The sequence below is a fragment of the Typopeltis vanoorti genome, chromosome 15 (genome assembly GCF_054136105.1).
Source record: "Typopeltis vanoorti isolate ZY-2024b chromosome 15, IOZ_Tvanoo_1.0, whole genome shotgun sequence".
Classification (NCBI taxonomy): Eukaryota; Metazoa; Arthropoda; class Arachnida; order Uropygi; family Thelyphonidae; genus Typopeltis; species Typopeltis vanoorti.
Window position 1 is genome coordinate 85,443,886 of NC_143563.1, and position 18,634 is coordinate 85,462,519.

The 18,634-nt window shown below is 35.5% G+C and overlaps 1 protein-coding gene across 2 annotated transcripts in view; it reads left to right on the forward strand.

Moving 5' to 3' along the window:
- row (zinc finger domain-containing protein relative of woc) overlaps positions 1-18,634 on the forward strand; it is a 249,864-nt gene that overhangs the window by 194,235 nt on the left and 36,995 nt on the right. For both annotated transcript variants that reach the window (XM_090404758.1, XM_090404759.1), the window contains 2 exons: positions 5,830-6,058; positions 17,001-17,283. In XM_090404758.1, the coding sequence (XP_090260884.1) occupies positions 5,830-6,058; positions 17,001-17,283 (512 nt within the window). The remainder of the gene's footprint in view (positions 1-5,829; positions 6,059-17,000; positions 17,284-18,634) is intronic.

Consider the following 18,634-nt stretch of genomic DNA (forward strand, 5'->3'; position numbering starts at 1 on the left):
CTTCAAGGCTTGTCACTAAATCTCCAAGGTTTGGTTCCTGTTCTGAAACTCTTTCATTTTTTCTTCAATAATCTTAGTGTATTTTAGTCTACAGTTCACATCTGAGAGCTGCTCAGCTTTTATTTGCTTTAAAACTTTCTTACATGTTATTCTTTTCAATATGAAATTCAATTTTATCCTGCTGAAGACTAAATAGTGATCAAATCCTCTGTACACTCTGGTGTCCTGCACTAGGGAGAAAACATCACTATCAACAATAACATAGTCAATGAGACTTTTCTTATTCCTTGACTCTTCTCTCCATGTGAATTTGTGCACATTTTTATGTCAGAACATGGTGTTAGTAATAACCAGTCCATGTCCTGAGCAGAAATCCAACAGATATTTGCTATTATTATTAGCTTTGCTCTTTTCTCCAAATTTTCCAAAATATTTTTGTATGTCTCACAATCATTTCCTACTCTGCTATTTAGATCCCCAACAAGGACCAACTTTTCCTTTTTCATTGTCTCAGTTGCTTTTTCTAAAGCCTCAAAAAATTCCTCCACTTCTGCCTTAGTAGAACCTTCTGTGGGACCATAGGCACAAATAAGTCTCATTGTCCAGTTTCCCATTCTCATATTTGTCCACATTACTCTACTTGAGACTGACTGCCATTCAAGAAGATTAGCCTAGTGTCATTGCCTGAATATAACATTTTGTATTTATTGCTCAGGAAGATCTCACCAGTTTTTGTCTTTTTTGTTTTAGTCACACCTATTATGTTGATCTGGTACTTATCTAATTCCTCAGCTAGCTCCATTTCTTTGCCATTCAGGCTTCTTATGTTGATAGTACCGATCTTTAACTCTGGTGATTTTGAGTTGGGGATGTGTTTTCAGATTTGTTCCAGTAGCTGACTTTTTGTTGTTCACCTGGTTCCCTGGCGAAAACAACGGGGGCCTTGTTTAACCAGGCGACGCGCTAGCCGGCAAGAAATTTTGTCATATTGTACCATCATTTTTTATTTTGGTTTAACCAATAGGAATACGATTTGGTCGGCTAAATCCCAAATTGCCAGCCCATCCTCGTTCGTTCAGTATCCAAGTAGATACCCAACAGGGTGCACCATGAGAAAGTGAGGATTGGACATTAGGTCAGAAGCCCTGGTTGGTTCTCCACATTCCTTTAAAGGCTATGTAGAGGTCTCCTCTCAGTTATACAGCTTTGACCCTTAGGTGCACCTGTATATTGTTAATAGCAGTTAACATAATAGACTAATAGAATTCATTAACTCCTGTATATTTCTTCCTTGTTACAAAGTCATCATCAGGGAGAGAAGATTGGTTGACAACATTCAAAATACGAGTTACACGACATCAAGTAGCATGTGTTTACTTGCTCATGTCTCAGTCACAGCCGAGTAAATAGGAGAATACACCATTAGTGTTCAAGGGGAATGGTGGTTTGTTTTTGGAATTCAAATAAAGGCTTACGTAACTTACTGATCATTAAAAAAAAAAGAGTTAATCATGATTACTTCCTGAAACTTTGAGATAGACGTGATTAGAATGGTTGAAATTTGGATGGCATTGTAAAGTTTCAGAAGTTTCAAGGAACAAATAATCAGATTTCAGTCAACTGTAGTTCAGAATCTTAGATTGATTCCAGAGAACTCTATGTTTAATGTTAATGGAATGGGAAATAAATTCAGACTTATCAGTTTCCAGATGTAGTCTTCTGATATTTTTGGATTCTAATCTTAGCAGAATAGGCCATCTTTCCAAAATAACAAATGCAACATGAACAGGGTACATGATACACAACAGGAAGGGAGAGAGGTATGGATTTATCCTCATTCCTCAATGGATGGTAGTAAAGAAGACAGTATAATCTGTGAACTATCTACAAACCAGTTTTGAAACTGTCTTCTTTTCTACCATCCACTAAGAATAAATTTCCACCTCTCTCTCTCTCTCTGCTTGTCTAGTGTCTATCAAGTACCCTGTTCATATTGAATTTATTATTTTAGGAAGATGAGCTGTTCTGAGATTAGAATCTAAGAACACTAGGACTACATCAAATTTCTTGAATCTTATAAATCTGGACTTACTTCTCTTGCAATTAACACTAAATATAGAGTAGTTCGGAATCAGATCAATATTCTATATTCCATTCAATTTAAAATTGATCATCTGCTCCTTGAAACTTTTCAGATGTCAGATGTACAACATTATCTGAATCACACTCATTCTGATTGCATAGTTATTTCAAAGTTTTGGGGAGTAATCATGATTAACTGTTAATAATTTTTTTAATATTTAATAATGAATAAGTTATGCAACTTTTGCCCATGAATTTGAATTCCAAAAATAAACAATTGTTTCCCTTGAACTCTAATAGTGCATTCTCCTGTTTACAGCAGTAGCCAAGACACAAGTAAGCAAATACATGCTATGTGATGTATGTTTTTTTGATTTTATCAACTGAACTTTTCTTCTTCTCCTGATATCCTTGTAACAAAGAAGAAATATATAGGAATTAATAAATTCTATCATTCTCTACATGTATTAAATATTATTAACAGTATAATATATCTACTACAAATTTTCCTTTAAAATGTCTAGCATGATGTAAACCTTGAGGTACCCACTGAATACAGCACTATTTCTTAGCATTACTCCTACTATGTGGCAGTGTTTATATATATACAGGGTGTTCGGGATAAATTTGACATATTTATAATTAATTATATTTTTCCGTAAGTTACATGTATTAACACGCACTTCTCTTCATTTAAAAGTTTGGACCCTTCTTCATTCATATACAAGATGTCAGAAAGGATGGATAGCTGGAACCCACCTGAATCATGGAAGAGAATAACTTGTATCATGATGATTCGTGCCCGCCATCAAAATAAGGATATTACGACTGCTGCACAATGCTCCCTGAATACAGTAAAAACAATCAGGCATGAACTAGAGACTTGCAATGGTGACTACGAGGATGTAGCAAGAAGAAAGATCCCTAGCAGACGATCTGATTGCGTTCGTACAGCAGAATTCCTCGCAAATCTGCAGGAACAGGTGTTGAAGAACCCTGGCATTGGAATTCGGGCTTTGTTCGTGGAGTTGCTAACTGTAGTCAAGCCCTGGATAACAAGGGTAGCCAATGGTAGGCCGTATGTATGGCAGCAGGATTCGGCCCCTTGCCACACCTCTGGGAAAAGTCAAAAATGGTTGTCTGAAATTTTCTACGACTTCACCAGTCCAAATGTTTGGCCTCCAAACTCCCCAGACCTTAACCCCATGGATTATTTTGTATGGGGCGCAGTTGAAAAAGACACCAATCGCACTTCCAGTAATACAAAAGCCTAGTTAATGGATAAAATTAAAACAGTTTTTGCGGCCCTTCCCAGGGAGACTGTAGCATCAGCTTGTTCGAGGTTCCGAAGCAGAATTGAAGCTGTGATCAATGCTAATGGTGGTTATTTTGAGTAAATCTTGTTGATAGTATTGTAATTAACTCTGCCTGTAATGTTTTTTTGTCAATTCATTAAATTTAATAGATACAAAGAAGATTTTCTTTTTCCTTACGAAACTGTCAAATTTATCCCGAACACCCTGTATATATATATATATATATATATATATATATATATATATATATATATATATATATATATATATAAAAAAAACAGAAAAAATGCTTGAAATAAGCTTTTTTCATATAATTAGTCAAGCATATTACATTTAAGAATTTAAATTTATTTATTACTTTTGTTTACATTTGATACATTCATTTGAAGTAATTTATTTCATAACTTTTGGTTTACATTAAGTGAGTAATAATTTTTTTCTTCCATAAAATATTAATTTTGTTTTATATTCAAATGTTACATAATTAGAATACAGATAAAAAAAAAAAATAGAAGTTATATAGGGTAAACGGCCTCGCCCAAGTCCTGTACGGGAACAAAAAGGCGTTAGCTGATTTTTTTTTTTAGCTGATAGCTGATAAAAAAAAAAAAGAGACTGCTTCAGTAAAAATGTTTTCAACTAATGATTTTCATTTTTTTTATATGTTCCTAGTGAAACAGGTGAAGAATTCTTGAAGAAATTTCTGTGTTAAAAAATATATTCAAACTGAAAAATTTTGCATTATAGAAAAACTTAAGTTTTGGCATTCTAAGAAATGCCTCTCACAGTCAACTTGTGAATAGTTGTATGTTGCTTCCTTGAGTGCAGTATTTGCTGGCTTGGTTGGCTTAGTGGTTAGTGCACCTACTCTCCAACTGATAGCTGCGGGTTCGAATCCTCCATGTGCATAAATGCTTGTGATTGTCTTTAGGTAGGCGATGAATTTCATTTCAAGTGATACCACCATGCAGTTTATTGGAGGAATGAAGTGGCTTGAAAAAGTTCCATATTTGGTCTCTAGAGCAGGATTCCTGGATTATGTAAAAAATAAATAAAAATACAAAATTAAAATGTATATAATCCACAGAATTTCTGATTAAAAAGAAATTGTTATAGTTATTCTAATGATTTTTGGATATAAAATTTCAGAGTTTTTAACTGTATTTCAAAGTACTATTATTAGTACAATTTCAGCCATGTTTTCACTTACACGCATGAGTGAAAAGAACATGGTAACTAGTAAACATCCTGGAGAGGGCTGTTGAGTAAAGGAGAGAGATACAGCTGTTGAGTAAAGGAGAGAGATGTATAGTGATATGGAAGCGTTTTTGGAACAAGTGAGTAAAAAGTTCCATGGGTAGCAGTCTTTCAGAAGGAAAGATGTTTTGAAAGTTATTTAGCTTTTATTACAAAGATAACTGGAATAACAGTTGAGAAGAAATTTATAGGAACTTGATAAATAAAGTTTCTCATTTAGGAAGAGAAATGTTTAACAAATATTGAAGATTGTATTAGTGCAGTAATGATATAATGTCTATTTTGGGAAATAGATACAAACGGCCTCACCTACTCCCTATATATGGGAATAAAATGGCATTAGATGATTTTTTTTTAATCATTTTTCCTTGGAAATCCTTTGTACAGGAAAGAAGAAAGTAGAAAGAAGCAACATTTATTGTGTGATTTTTTTACAAGCCATTAAAAGACAGATTTTGAATTTGAGGTTTTTATTGTCAAGACTGAACTTTTCATATCTCTAATTAGAACAGGAAATCTACAGTTATTTTCAAGACTTTTGTAAGAGAAAAGTTGTTTTCAAGATAAACTGTTTCTGCTAAAGAGATAAAGAAACTGATTCATTCAAGTTTTATTGGAAGTGCAGCTAAGTTTGAGAAAAACAGATGTTCTTTTTGGCTGGCATATATGGGCCCAGATAATATTTGATTTGTTTAATTATATTTTTTTAGATTTTAAGACAAATTTCTGTTGTTGAAGTAAAGTTCAGAATATTGTATCATACAATTTTTTTTTTTACATGTATCTTAGTATTGTTAAACTTTTTCATCTTTGTAAATAGATATGTGAAGATTCATTTAACTTAATTATTGTTGAAGTTAAGCTTGAATTTTGAGAATAGATAGAGAATTATCATAGCAAAATACATATATATCTAGGGTCTTATTTGTGTGCTTACAGTAGATTTCAGTTTAGAAATCTGATACCACTTGCAGCCAATTTTTACAGTTGGCTCATTCAGTAAGAATTGAATATATAAAAATTTCTATAAATGGTAGCTAAACTTCTACAGTGCAGGATTTAATAAATTAACCTTTTATTATTAAACTATCATTATATTAGACTACTGTTATTCAAAAGTTACAAAGGGTATTGGAATTGAGATTAACTTCATTTGTTATTTCTCTTTTTCAAGGAACATAGTGGAACAGACAGAGTTTTGTGCCATTACTGCTTAAAGGTCTATAAAATTAGGATATCAACTGTTGGTTTAGGATTTACTCAAAATTTTTACAATCACATGTACAAACATCAGCTGAAATCTTCCACACGTAAATGTTCTACATGTTGTCTCATCCTTCTTACACATCATGACTTAAAGAACCATCGACTGTGGGACCATCAAAGTATGAAATCAAAACAAGGTAATACATTTAGCTGTTTTAAATTTTGTCTTGTAAAGTATTTAAAATGTTGAATTACTTAAAAAAGATATTATTATTTAAACTTTATACATCATATCTTCTTTAAGCTTTTTGGTAGAATAGTCAAATATTCTAATAATTAGCAAAGAATCAAAGTTCAATAGCTTAGTCAGTGTTGCATGTTTATTAGATCTCATTATGTTCGGATTAAAAAGAAACCAGTTGTATTTGCAGTAGTATTAGTCAGTCACGCTTTTGCTGTTATCAGGAAAAGAATCTACCATAGAATTCACACTATTTCATGGCACATTATAAAATATATCATGCAGGGTTTAGGTTTACCAAATGGCAGAGGTTGCCATCTGTAGTTTTTGTTTTGCTCCAATATCTTCAGAATCACCAGTAACCATGGGCTGAACTGTCATTGATGTCTAACAGCAGAGACAGGCTGCCAGTCAATTTCCAAAAGCTAGTTAAGCCCGAAGGACTTCTGCCTCTCCTTTTTTGAGAAATAAAAATATGTTAGAAGATTTATTTATTTATAATTTACATATAACTGACATAGTAGATACAGAGAATGTAACTTATTTAGTATTCAAATATTTGCTCTTGCATTATTACTTGCACCACTAACCAAGCATATCCCAAATGGTTCATCCCTGATTAAATTTTTTTTTCTCAAATTTTCCTGTGATTTATGCGTGGTTTTTTGAACATTCACATGCAAGGGTGGACTAAGAAGTTCTCAACCTTGACCATAAATGGCAACACTATTGGCACAATTTTATTTTTCTAAGTTGGTACATCTGTCATAAGCAGCCTTATGTGCCAGTAGGCACGGAAAGACTTGACGATGATGACATCTCTCATAAGCATCCATGTGAAATTGCAAGTCATTCTATCAAGTAGTTTGTTTTATACAGCTGCCTGAAGCAAAAGTGTTGTCTGTATCCTTTGAAATGGATAAAATTGAGTGTCGTGCGGGTATGAAATTCTTTGTAAAAGAAGGTTTAATGCAAAAAAATTCATTCGAAGTTCATAAACGTTTATGGGCACTCTTCTCCTTTGTGTTCAACAATTAAGAAATACGCTACCGAGTTTAAACGTGGCTGTACCAGTCTTGAAGATGATCCATGTGAGGGACGTCCCAAAAGTGTAACAACACCAGAAATCATTGATCAAAGTGCACCATATGGTATTGGATGACCGGTGAGTCAAAGTGCATGAAATTGTTGAGACTATACGCATTTCAAAAGAATGTGTAGGATATATTTTGCATGAAGAATTGCAAATGAAAAAGCTTTGTGCAAGATGGGTGCAATTCTTGCTCACAGCAATCAAAAACACACTCGCATGAAAATCTCTGAACAGTGCTTGGAGCATTTTAATAAGAATAAAACCAATTTTTTGCATTGATTTATTACTATGGATGAGCCTTGAATCTGATATTACACACAGAATCCAAACAGTGGACAGAAGCTGGTTGTTCAGTGCCAAAGAAGACAAAGTCAGTTCCATCAACAGGAAAGGTCATGGCATCGGTGTTTTGGGATGCTAAAGGCATTTTGTTTATTAATTATCTTGAAAAGGCTAAAACAATAACCAGGGAATATTATTCCGATCTTTTAACCAGTCTAGATGAAAAAATTCGTGAGAAAAGATCATTTGCAGAAGAAAAAAATCATCTTTCATCAGGACAATCCACCTGCCCACAAAGGTGTTTTGGCAATGGGAAAATTAAGGGATCTGCACTATGAATTGTTGGAACATCCACTCTGTTCCATAGATTTGGCTCTCTCTGACTTCTATCTCTTCCCAAAACTAAAACTCTTCCTCGCTGGTCAGCATTTTTCTTTGAATCAAGAGGTGATTGCAGCTGTAGAGGGGTATTTTGCAGATCTTACTGAAAACCAATACAGGGATGGGATAATGACGCTGGAGCATCACTGGAATAAATGTGTTAGTCTTAAGGGAGATTATGTTGAAAAATAAAACTAATTTTGAAATTATAAATTTGTTTTTTCATTGTTAGGCCAGGAACTTTTCAGACCACTCTCGTACAGCTGGAATGTTGGAAATTGCTGATCAACATAGCCAAATAGGTGCACTAATCTTTGTACAACCACACTGCTGTATTATAAACTTATGGCAGAATAAGAGTTTAGTTCCCTTTAGATCCATTCTTTAAATAAATCTGTAATGAGAGACAGAGAGAATGGAAGGACAAATGATTGATGTTCTCCTCTGATCCCTCACCATGGTAATCAACCTTCTGGGAGCGATCAGAAGGTTGAAGTAGGAGAATGGCTTTTCCGAAGTCCCATTTGGATTTACTGTTTTTTTTTTTTTTACATGTGTAGGCTATGTGAAGTTGAGGTCTTTGATTTGGGAGCCACTTGAGATATGTTGAATTTTTTTTTTTCTTTTGTTGCTTGGTACTCCCATTGGAAAACCAAAGCTTTAGAAGGTCAGGGATTTGAGTGGAGTTAGAGAAAAGATTCTTGTTCCAGCAATGGTATCTGTCATAATCACCAGCTTTATAGTTTAGCATAAACCGTTATGAATAAATCTTCTGGTGACAGTGGTACCTGGGTAACAAGAGGAGAGAGAGAGAGGAGAGAATGGAAGTTTGAGAACTCAGGCCAGGGAATTTTATTTTAGGAAATCTTTTTTAAGAAAACTTGGCTGACAGAATATATTAATAGAGGATTCTGAAAAGGAAATCTTAGCAAAGTGAATCTTTAACCTGGAAAAGTGAGACTATCAATAAGTGAACAATAAACAAATAAAAAGTAGATATTAAATAGACATTCTATTTCAGTGTTTGAAGAAATGCAGTCTTCTGTCTCAAGAATGCCAATCAATTAATTTTTCTTACAACAAGTAATGGAAGTAGTGAAATTGGAAACTGTAAAGTGGTTTTAATGAAAAATCAGTCGATTAATTTTTCTCAGAACATGTAATGGAATTGGTGAAATCAGAAACTGTAAAGTGGCTTTAATGAAAAGCTCTGCTTTGATGAGTTGCTGTTTATAAAGTATAGTTTGCCCACCGTTTGTAGGTCTGCTTGGCGTCTTGCCAAGAATAGTCTATTCATGCTAAAGGGGAGAAAGAAATGAAGGATACGAATTGGTCGCCAACACGCGAAATCACGTGCTTTATAGGTAAAATTTTCCAACTGTTATACAAGCAACATAGTTAACTACAATAATCATAAAAGAGAAGTTAATTTTCTGACCTGTAATAATAAACAACTCGCCCCACAATACGGACTGATTACCCTATTTCAGAATGGATTCTCCTTTTTCTGACATGCGCAGAAGTGTCGAAGGATCTCTAATCGGTGGACGAACTATAGTAAAAGAAACTGTTTTTCTCTTATAAAGAATTTATAATTTGTACTCCTTGTAATAAAATGACCTGAGGTAAGAATATTTATACTTCATTGATTGGAACAATATATGCTAAATAAGGAAACATACAATATTAGCATGGATAAGAGGATGGCTGACTGACAGATATCCAAAAGTGGTATATGGAGGATGTGAGTCTGCAAGATTTAAGGTAACTAGTGGTGTACACCACTAGTACTACAAGGATCAGTGCTTGATCCACTGTTATTCAGTCTGTACATTAATGATATTGGGAAGGTTTTGACAAGCGACATACAGCTATTTGCTGATGATGCAAAGATAGGTAGGGTAATCAGGAATGCTCCTGATATGCAGTACTTGCAGAATGATTTGAATAGGCTGGAATTGTAGGCATGGGAAAATGGGTGTCAGTTCAATGTGAGTAAATGTAAAGTCATTCACTTCGGCATGATTAGATATCCAGTGTCGTATTATAATGGTGAAATTAGGCTAGAACAAACTTATGAGGCTAGGGATCTTGGAGTGTTAATAGATAGGAAGTTGAAGTTCAGGAGGCCATGGCAAAGATTGCAAATACAAATCAAAAGATAATTTTAATGCTGAAACGAATGCCTTGATAAGACCTCGCTTGGATTATTGTGCACAGGTCTGGTCTCCTGTTTTCCATTGTGATTCTGATATATTGAAGAGAGTACAAAGGGGAGTGTTAAAATTGATATCAGGATTGTGGAATACTGAGTATGGAGATAGGTATTATGTAGATATGGAGAATTTGTAGACTGCAGACACTAGCAAATGGGAGAAAGAGGGGTGATAAGATCGAGATGTACAAACTTCTGAAAGATTCATATGGGATTTCATTTGATGGAATCTTTCATTTTATGAAGGGTAAGAAAAGGACAAGAGGGCATACTTGGAAGCTGAGAATGAATGAATGCTGTTAAGGGTGAGGGCTAGATTTTTCTCTCATAGGGTGACGCATGATTGGAATGGATTGCCATTGGATGTTGTGGGTGCAAGCAGTGTGAATGAGTTCAAGAATAAGTGTGATAGCTGGTGTGTGTAGTATGTGGCCTCCCTTGATGAGTCTCTGACTCCCTGTAGGTCTCTCTTAATAATAATAATAATTATTATTATTAACATCTGACCTCCATGGAGGGTTTATGGATTTCAAAAATTGGTTGATAGGCAAGAGAGGGATATGATGAAAATTATCATATCCTTCTATATAGCATTTGAGTTACTTAAAGCATTTTATAAGATTAATAGAAAGAAAATATTTCATCACTTGGCTAGAGGCCATCTACTTCTACCAATCTTTTATGGCAAGAATAACTTGTTTATTTCACTCTCTAACATATCAAAGTACCCTGCAGCTCTTGAGTTTTGGAGAGGAATTATGGAAAATGCCTCTTTCAGTTACTGATTTTTATCATTGTATCTTGTATAAAGAACACGTTCCTCCTCATTTGAAATATCTGTACAAGCACTTAGAAGAAGATTACCTGTACTGGAGTTCTTTGAATTCCTTAACTAATTCTTGTTTAACAACATCAGTAATGACTTACACAAATTCTTCACATTTCATATTCTGGCATTGTTCTGCTGGACTTTTATCTATATAGGTCATGCATATGTGTCATGCTTATTTAGCAGGGCTATCAAGTTTGTGAGGTAAGTAAATGGTTTATTGAATTTAGCTATACAATAGGCCATATTTAGAAATAAAAAAAAAATTAAAACACTTAGGTGTTTAAACATTTTAAAATCCATTTTTCTTTTGCATACAGGTAGGCGTGTGATTTCTGCCAAGTCTACATCAACATTTTTTGTTTGAATTGAATTGGATGTTCATGATAAATGACTCGGTTTTGAAAGATCCTTGAAAATCCTGCAGTAATCTAGAGTTACCATCAATAGCTTCTAGATTTTTTTTAAAAGCATTATAAAATGCAACTTTGTCTTCACAGCATGACTACTTAAATTCCTTGAGCTATTTGTTTCTGAAAGCACATCTTACCTGGTTGTTTTTACATGATGGCGCAATAGTACTAACACTTTCTGGTTCCTGCAATTTGCCTTCAGTTTACACTGTTTTGAAAACTTAATATTTGTGCTCTCTTTCATTTATTGTTCATAATGAAGGGCAAAATCATACAAATTATCCATAAAAAATAATTTGACAGGAAATACAATAAAATTTATTTAATTTATTGTTTCGGCAAATGAAGGGCAAATTCATACAAATTATTTATAAAAAATAATTTGATAGGAAAGACAATAAAATTCATGAAAACAAGAAAGTGGGTAGCACTTGCTGTGGAGCCAGACTCACATTTGTAATCCAGTATGTATTTGACTTGTCTTTGCAAGATAAATTTTAGATTTTAGAAAAATTAAAAAAGGCCAGCCAATTGAGTTTTCTCAACAGTTTCAGTTGCCACTTACTGAGTTGACATTCTTTATGTGCAGTTTCTTCTCCATGTAAAATTTGAATACATAAAGATTCTATTAAAAATTCTTTGCACTTTAAAACATTAATAGAAATTAAGATTCTTTAAGATTCAGTTTTTATATCAGCTCACTTTTCACCAGTGCATCTTTGACAGAGATCCCTTTACTTTATTAAGCCCCCCCCCCCCCCAATCACACATAATTGAATTGTTCAGATTCTCATCTAGCTGCTTGTATATTTTTACTTTCCACAGGAAATAACCTGCATATATGGTGAATTCCTCCTGCCCACACACACACACAGCACACTAATGTGTGTGCTGTATTCTGGCAAGAGGAATAGAAGAAAGGAGGAATCTGTTTAGGTTTTGCTTGAACAGCTGATCTTTAGGGAAGGCAGAGTAGGGGAGATTGTTCTAAAGGACAGGAGTAGACAGAATGAAGGAGGAGACAGTGAAGTTGGTTTGGTAAGTTTCAAGATGGACTGTAAAAGGGCAGTGGCTCTTGTTTTAATGATTTTGGAGGAGAGTGGAGAATAATAGTGGTCAGTTCGACAGAGCACTGTCCATTTATATTTACATAAACAATCACACCACCACCACCCTTCCCAACAATATGGCATCCTCAAAACTCTTACTCATTGAGTCAGGGCTATTTGTTCAAATGACACAGCCCTTGAAACTGAGTTCAGGAATCTTCATAACACCTTTTCAGCCAATGACTATAGCCCATATAAAATAGATGTACCGATCCCTCCTACACCAGCAAGTACAGGATCACAGCAAAACCATTCCCATTTCATATGTTAAGGGTACATTAGAAAAAAATAGCCAAAGTTCTTTACAAATATGATCTCCATACAACTTTCAAACCTTTCATTCAACTAGCTACTTTTATATGTTTGCCTAACGATCCAACTACATCTGGGAGTGTATAAAGTTCATTTGCCTGCAAGTTAGCCTACTTTGGACCGACTGGTAGATCAATTAACATATGCTTTGAAGAACATAAATGTTGTATCTGACATTATCTGTTCAGCAAGTCTGGATTGGCAGACCATGTTCTGGATATTCCTTCACATAGAGTCAGATGGAGAAAAACATCCTTATTACATAGAAGTCATTACATGTCTGAGAGGCTATTCTTAGAATCAGGTATCAGCAATGAAGCTCTCTCTCTCTCTCCAAATAATAAATTTAGTTTAATCCTTTAACCAAGTATAAGCAAACAAAGTTTGCACCTTAAGTATCTTCAGGACTGAGGCAACTCGTGGTAAAGGTGGGCCAAGCTCTCATCACTCCTTGTCTTAGTATCTCCCATAATGCAAAGCACATCTCCTTGCAGACATATATAATGCTATGCATTAAGGGAAGGGCTACTACCCAGAACCAGTTTTGACCTTAATTGAGGTCTCGTCAGTGGGAGCCAGACCCAGAGGTGGTGATACTAAGGCACAAGCAATGGAGAAGTCATATTTGCCTATACGAGTTGCCAAAAGGTGTCTCACCATATTATTAAATTACTCTGAATTTAGAGAAAGATGTTAGAAGTTTTTTTTCCTCTTGGTTAGACTATAATAAATTTAGTTTAATCCTTTATCCAAGTGTAAACAAACAAAGTTTGCACCTGAAGTATCTTCAGGACTGAGGCAACTTGTGGTAAAGGTGGACTAAACTCTCATCACTCCTTGTCTTAGTATCTCCCATAATGTAAAGCACATCTCCTTGCAGACATGTATAATGCTATGATTTAAGGGAAGGGCCACTACCCAGACCGGTTTCAAAATTTATTGAGGTCTTGTCAGTGGGAGCCAGACCCAGAGGTGGTGATACTAAGGCAGAGGCAATGGAGAAGTCATATTTGCCTATATGAGTTGCCAAAAGGTGTCTCACCATATTATTAAATTACTCTGAATTTAGAGAAAGATGTTGGAAGTTTTTTTTTTTCACTTGGTTAGATTATAATAAATTTAGTTTAATCCTTTATCCAAGTTTATGCCTGAAGTATCTTCAGGACTATAGGTAAATATGACTTCTCCATTGCTTCTGCCTTAGTATCACCACCTCTGGGTTTGGCTCCCACTGACAAGACCTCAATAAAGATCGAAACCGGTGCTGGGTAGTGGCCCTTCCCTTAATGCATAGCATTATACATGTCCGCAAGGTGATGTGCTTTGCATTATGGGAGATACTAAGACAAGGAGCGGTGAGAGCTTGGTCCACCTTTACCACTAGTTGCCTCAGTCCTGAAGATACTTCAGGTGCAAACTTTGTTTGCTTATACTTGGATAAAGGATTAAACTAAATTTATTATAGTCTAACTAAGTGGAAAAAAACTTCCAACATCTTTCTCTAAATCCAAAGTAATTTAATAATAAGGTGCGACACCTTTTGGCAACTCGTATAGACAACTGTGACTTCTCCATGGCTTCTGCCTTAGTATCACCACCCCTGGGTCTGGCTCCCACTGACAAGACCTCAATAAAGGTCGATACCGGTCTGGGTAGTGGCCCTTTTCTTAATGCCTAGCATTATACATATCCGCAAGGAGTTGCAGTGTGCTTTGCATTATGGGAGATATTAAGACAGGGAGTGATGAGAGCTTGGTCCACCTTTACCACGAGTTGCCTCAGTCCTGAAGATACTTCAGGTGCAAACTTTGTTTGTTTACACTTGAATAATGGATTAAACTAAATTTATTATAGTGTAACCAAGTGGGAAAAAACTTCCAACATCTCTCTCTCTTCCTCTCCCAACTTCAAGTATGGTTACATTAATTTACTAAAAAACTGGGAGACTGTCATTTTAAGATTGAATAGCAGGACTTCTCTAAATTAATTTTGTAGTTATCTGACCTATAGAGTGCACCATGTGAGGACATTAGGTGTCAGTTACAATTTAAATTGTTTCTACAATTACTTGATTGAGTGTTGTGTGCCTATCACAGTTATCATTATGTTCTGATGATGCTGGTAGAAAACCAGTGAAATATTATCATTATTATTAACATCTGACCACCATGGAATCAGAGACTCATCATCGGAGGTACACACTTTTGCACACATTGCTCATCCAATCGTGCTTTAAAAGTGATTCAATGTGTCTACATTTACATACACTCAAGCAACACAGTCCACTCACCAACCACTCTCCATGCAAAGAACCTGCTCTTAACTCCTCTGCTCACACCCTCCTTATGCAGTTTCCAGTGATGGCTTCTTGTTCTATTCCTCTCTCCTCTCCCATTCTATGAAAAATCTCTTCCATGTCAACTTGATAACAACCCCTGACTAGCTTATATGTCTCAATCATAACCCCCCCCCCCCTCCTCCTCCTATTCATGATGCTTTGCATCTTACATTCTCTCAATCTGTCCTTGTACTCCAAAGACCACTGATTACCTTTGTGAATCTTTCCTTTCCAAAAGATGCTCATTGCTGAAAACCCAGTGACCAAATCTGTGCACAGTAATCCATACGAGGTCTGATCAAGGCCTTATTATACAATGGCATCATAGCCTTTCTATTTCTGCATGTTAGGGTCCTTTGCATCATTGCCATTATCCGATGTGATGTCTTCACAACTGTATTACTATATTACTGAGTTTAATTCTCGTAGAAAGGCTTAGACGTTGGTTAAACATGCTTATTAAATAATTTAATTAATTTACAACGTACACAGAATATAAATTAAATTAAACTTTAATCTATATTTCCAATATTTCAGCAACGTCACATTGCCATCTTCACAGGAACTTAAAATAAAGACATGTGCACGCAGGCACTACACACGGTAAATGAGGACGAAGCAGGAAGCTATTGTTTCTCCTAAAAGTCCTGATGGTGCCCCCTAGAGGGCTATGTAGGTATTCTTGGCCATTGGGTTGAAGGTCTTCTGATGTAAGTCTCTCAAATTTGGGGCAGTCTCATGCAACCAAATTTGTTGAGGTTTAGACTGTTTCTTAGGGCTGAGGCTGATTCCATGAATAGCCTTTCAAATTTGAATTTACTACAATGTATTACCGTGGCTTTCTTCCACCGTATTCTGTGGCATGTATCCAGAGCATGGTCTGGAAGACCACAGTGGCTGTACTGGTGAAACTGGATGTAGTCCTTGTGTTCTGAAATTCTGATATTCGCTGTCCTGTCTGTTTGGCCATAGTAGGACAGCTTACAGCTGCAAGGGACCTGGTAAATACCAGGTAGGTCTAGGGAGAAGTGGTTGGTTTTTAGTGGAGCGGATAAGGGATGCCAATTTTCTATATGGTCTGTAACACTAGGTCAAGTCATGTTTTTTTAAGATTTTGTTAATTCTTTACCATTACCATTCTCTACATCTGAGGTGCCTCAGATGTAGGGAATGGTAATGGATTTAGAGTAATCCTTGTTGTGAAGGCGGTGTGTGTGTGTGTGGGGGGGGGTTGTGGTTTACTGGTTTCAATATTTTTTGGATTTTGGGGGGGGGTAGCCATTGGCTGAGAAAGTGTTGAGGATGTGGTTTAGTTCTGTGGTTAGGACATTGTCATTTGAATAGATAAGTTTTGCCTTGTTGTGTAGTGTCTTAATAACTCCATATTGTTGTGAGGGGGGGGGAATTGTTGGTGAATGTATCTGCCTGTATGGGTGGGTTTTCTGTAAACTGAGAAAACCAAGGTTCCATCAGGCTGGCGGGTGACTAGTATGTCTAAGAAAGGAAGGCTGTTGTTTTTCTCTTTTTCCAGGGTGAACTTGATTCTGGGATGTTGGTTGTTTAAGTGTGTTAAGAAGGAAAGGAGTGTGTCAGAGCCGTGTGGCCAAATAGCGACCACATCATCAACGTAGTGAAGCCATATGGTTGGTTTTTGTGGGGCAGAGTTTCATAAAAGTCTCCATAAAAAAGTTGGTCAAGGGTTAAACTTTCTTACACCTTTTGATAAATGCCTTAAAATCTTTATTATATTCATTAGATAATGAATATATAATAAATAATGTTTTTCAGTTTTCTTAAAGAATGGCATATTTTTTTTTCTTAAGAGCTTAATTTGCATGTAACCCTCATATTTGAAAATAGATTGAAAATACTATTAAAATGTATAATTGTAAAATAATTCATTTTAATTTCCCTTGCCTTTTTAAGGAGTTACTCCAATGAAATGTGAAGGATCTGAACCTATTATCATAGTAGATCCCCAAGAGAAGCCCACTGCTAAACCACGTAGTGGCTGGAAATCAAAACAGACTTCACCTACATCGTGTACTCCAACAGCAGACTTTTCTAAACAGAAGCAGTCAAAAGTTTTAGTCTCAAACATTAGTGCAATTATTCATGGCAAACACAAATATTCAGCCACTGAAATAAATGTGGATAGTACCAAGCTATGCATTGAGTGCAAAGGCACAATTGAATCTGAGCATTTCAGGTAAAGTATTGACAGTTTTATTTTCTGTTAGAATAATGCTGCATTTCTCAAATTTTGATACTTCAACTTAGAGTTGCAGCTGCTTATAGGAAAACCGATTTTTCAGTTTTGAGTAGTACTCAGGTTTTTTTGTCTAGCTTGTTAAAAATTCTTTCGAGAATAATAGTTTAATCTATATATCAAGTAAATATTGAAGCTGATTATCTATTTTTTTCATCATTTGTATATGAATCATAAAAATGAGGTAATGTTTCAATGTAAAGGAGAGTGTTGAATTTGAATTTAATTTTTGTGTAAACAAATAAAAAGATGTGTAAAAAATTGAGGTACAAATTAAATGTCCCATTACATTTCTTTGTTATAAATAATATTTTAGAGAAAAAATTTCGTGCATGGTAGACTTTTTAAGTGAAACTCTGCATGACAAGAGAAAAACTGGATATATGGAATGACACACTTCAAACTTAGTTTTCCATTCAATATTATTTTAGTTACAGTGATACCTTGGATTGCGAGTAACTTGGCCTGCGAGTGTTTTGCAAGACGAGCAAAAATTTTTAATAAATTTTAACTTGATAAACGAGCGAGGTCTTGCAATACGAGTATTACCTATACGCTTTGTCTGCCGAGCGTAATGTGATCACAAGCCGCTCAGGATTGTGGGTAATTGTCTCGCAGTCTCAGTCGGCATACCTCATTCATGCTAGCATTGTGACCACGTGTGTGTGTGTGTGTGTGCGTAAAGCATTTTTTATTTTGTGTCCAAATGTAGTGACTGTTCTTTATTAACTGTACTACGACAATGGCCCCAATGAAGAAAAGGGTTGAAAAGGAAGGTGGTAAGGAGATGATTATGGTGGAAGTTAAGAAGGAAATCATTGGGAAGCACGAACAAGGTATGCAAGTGGCTGCCATCGCAAGATTTTTATAAGTCTACGTCAACGATTTGCATAGTATTAAAGAAGAAAGAAGAACTAAGGGGGCTAGATGTAGCAAAAGGAGTCACGAGAGTATCAAAGCAATGGCCACGTATTCTGGAAGATGTAGAAAAGTTGCTTTTGGTGTGGATAAACGAGAAGCAACTAGCAGGTGATACTGTGACCGAGAACTTATCTGTGAGAAGGCAAAGGCCTTGTACGCCGACCTTGTAAGTAAACTGCCAGTTACATCTACAGAAAATGAAAAATTTTGTAGAAAAGCACCACCCGAGTAAGGCCGTAGCAGTGCGAGCGATGAATCTGTTTAACGACAATGCAATGTCATATTTCCATGAAATCCTCAAAAGGAGGCAAAAGCAAGTGTCATTGGATAGGTTCCTTGTTCAAGTCGCACAAAAAGAAAAAGGGTCAAC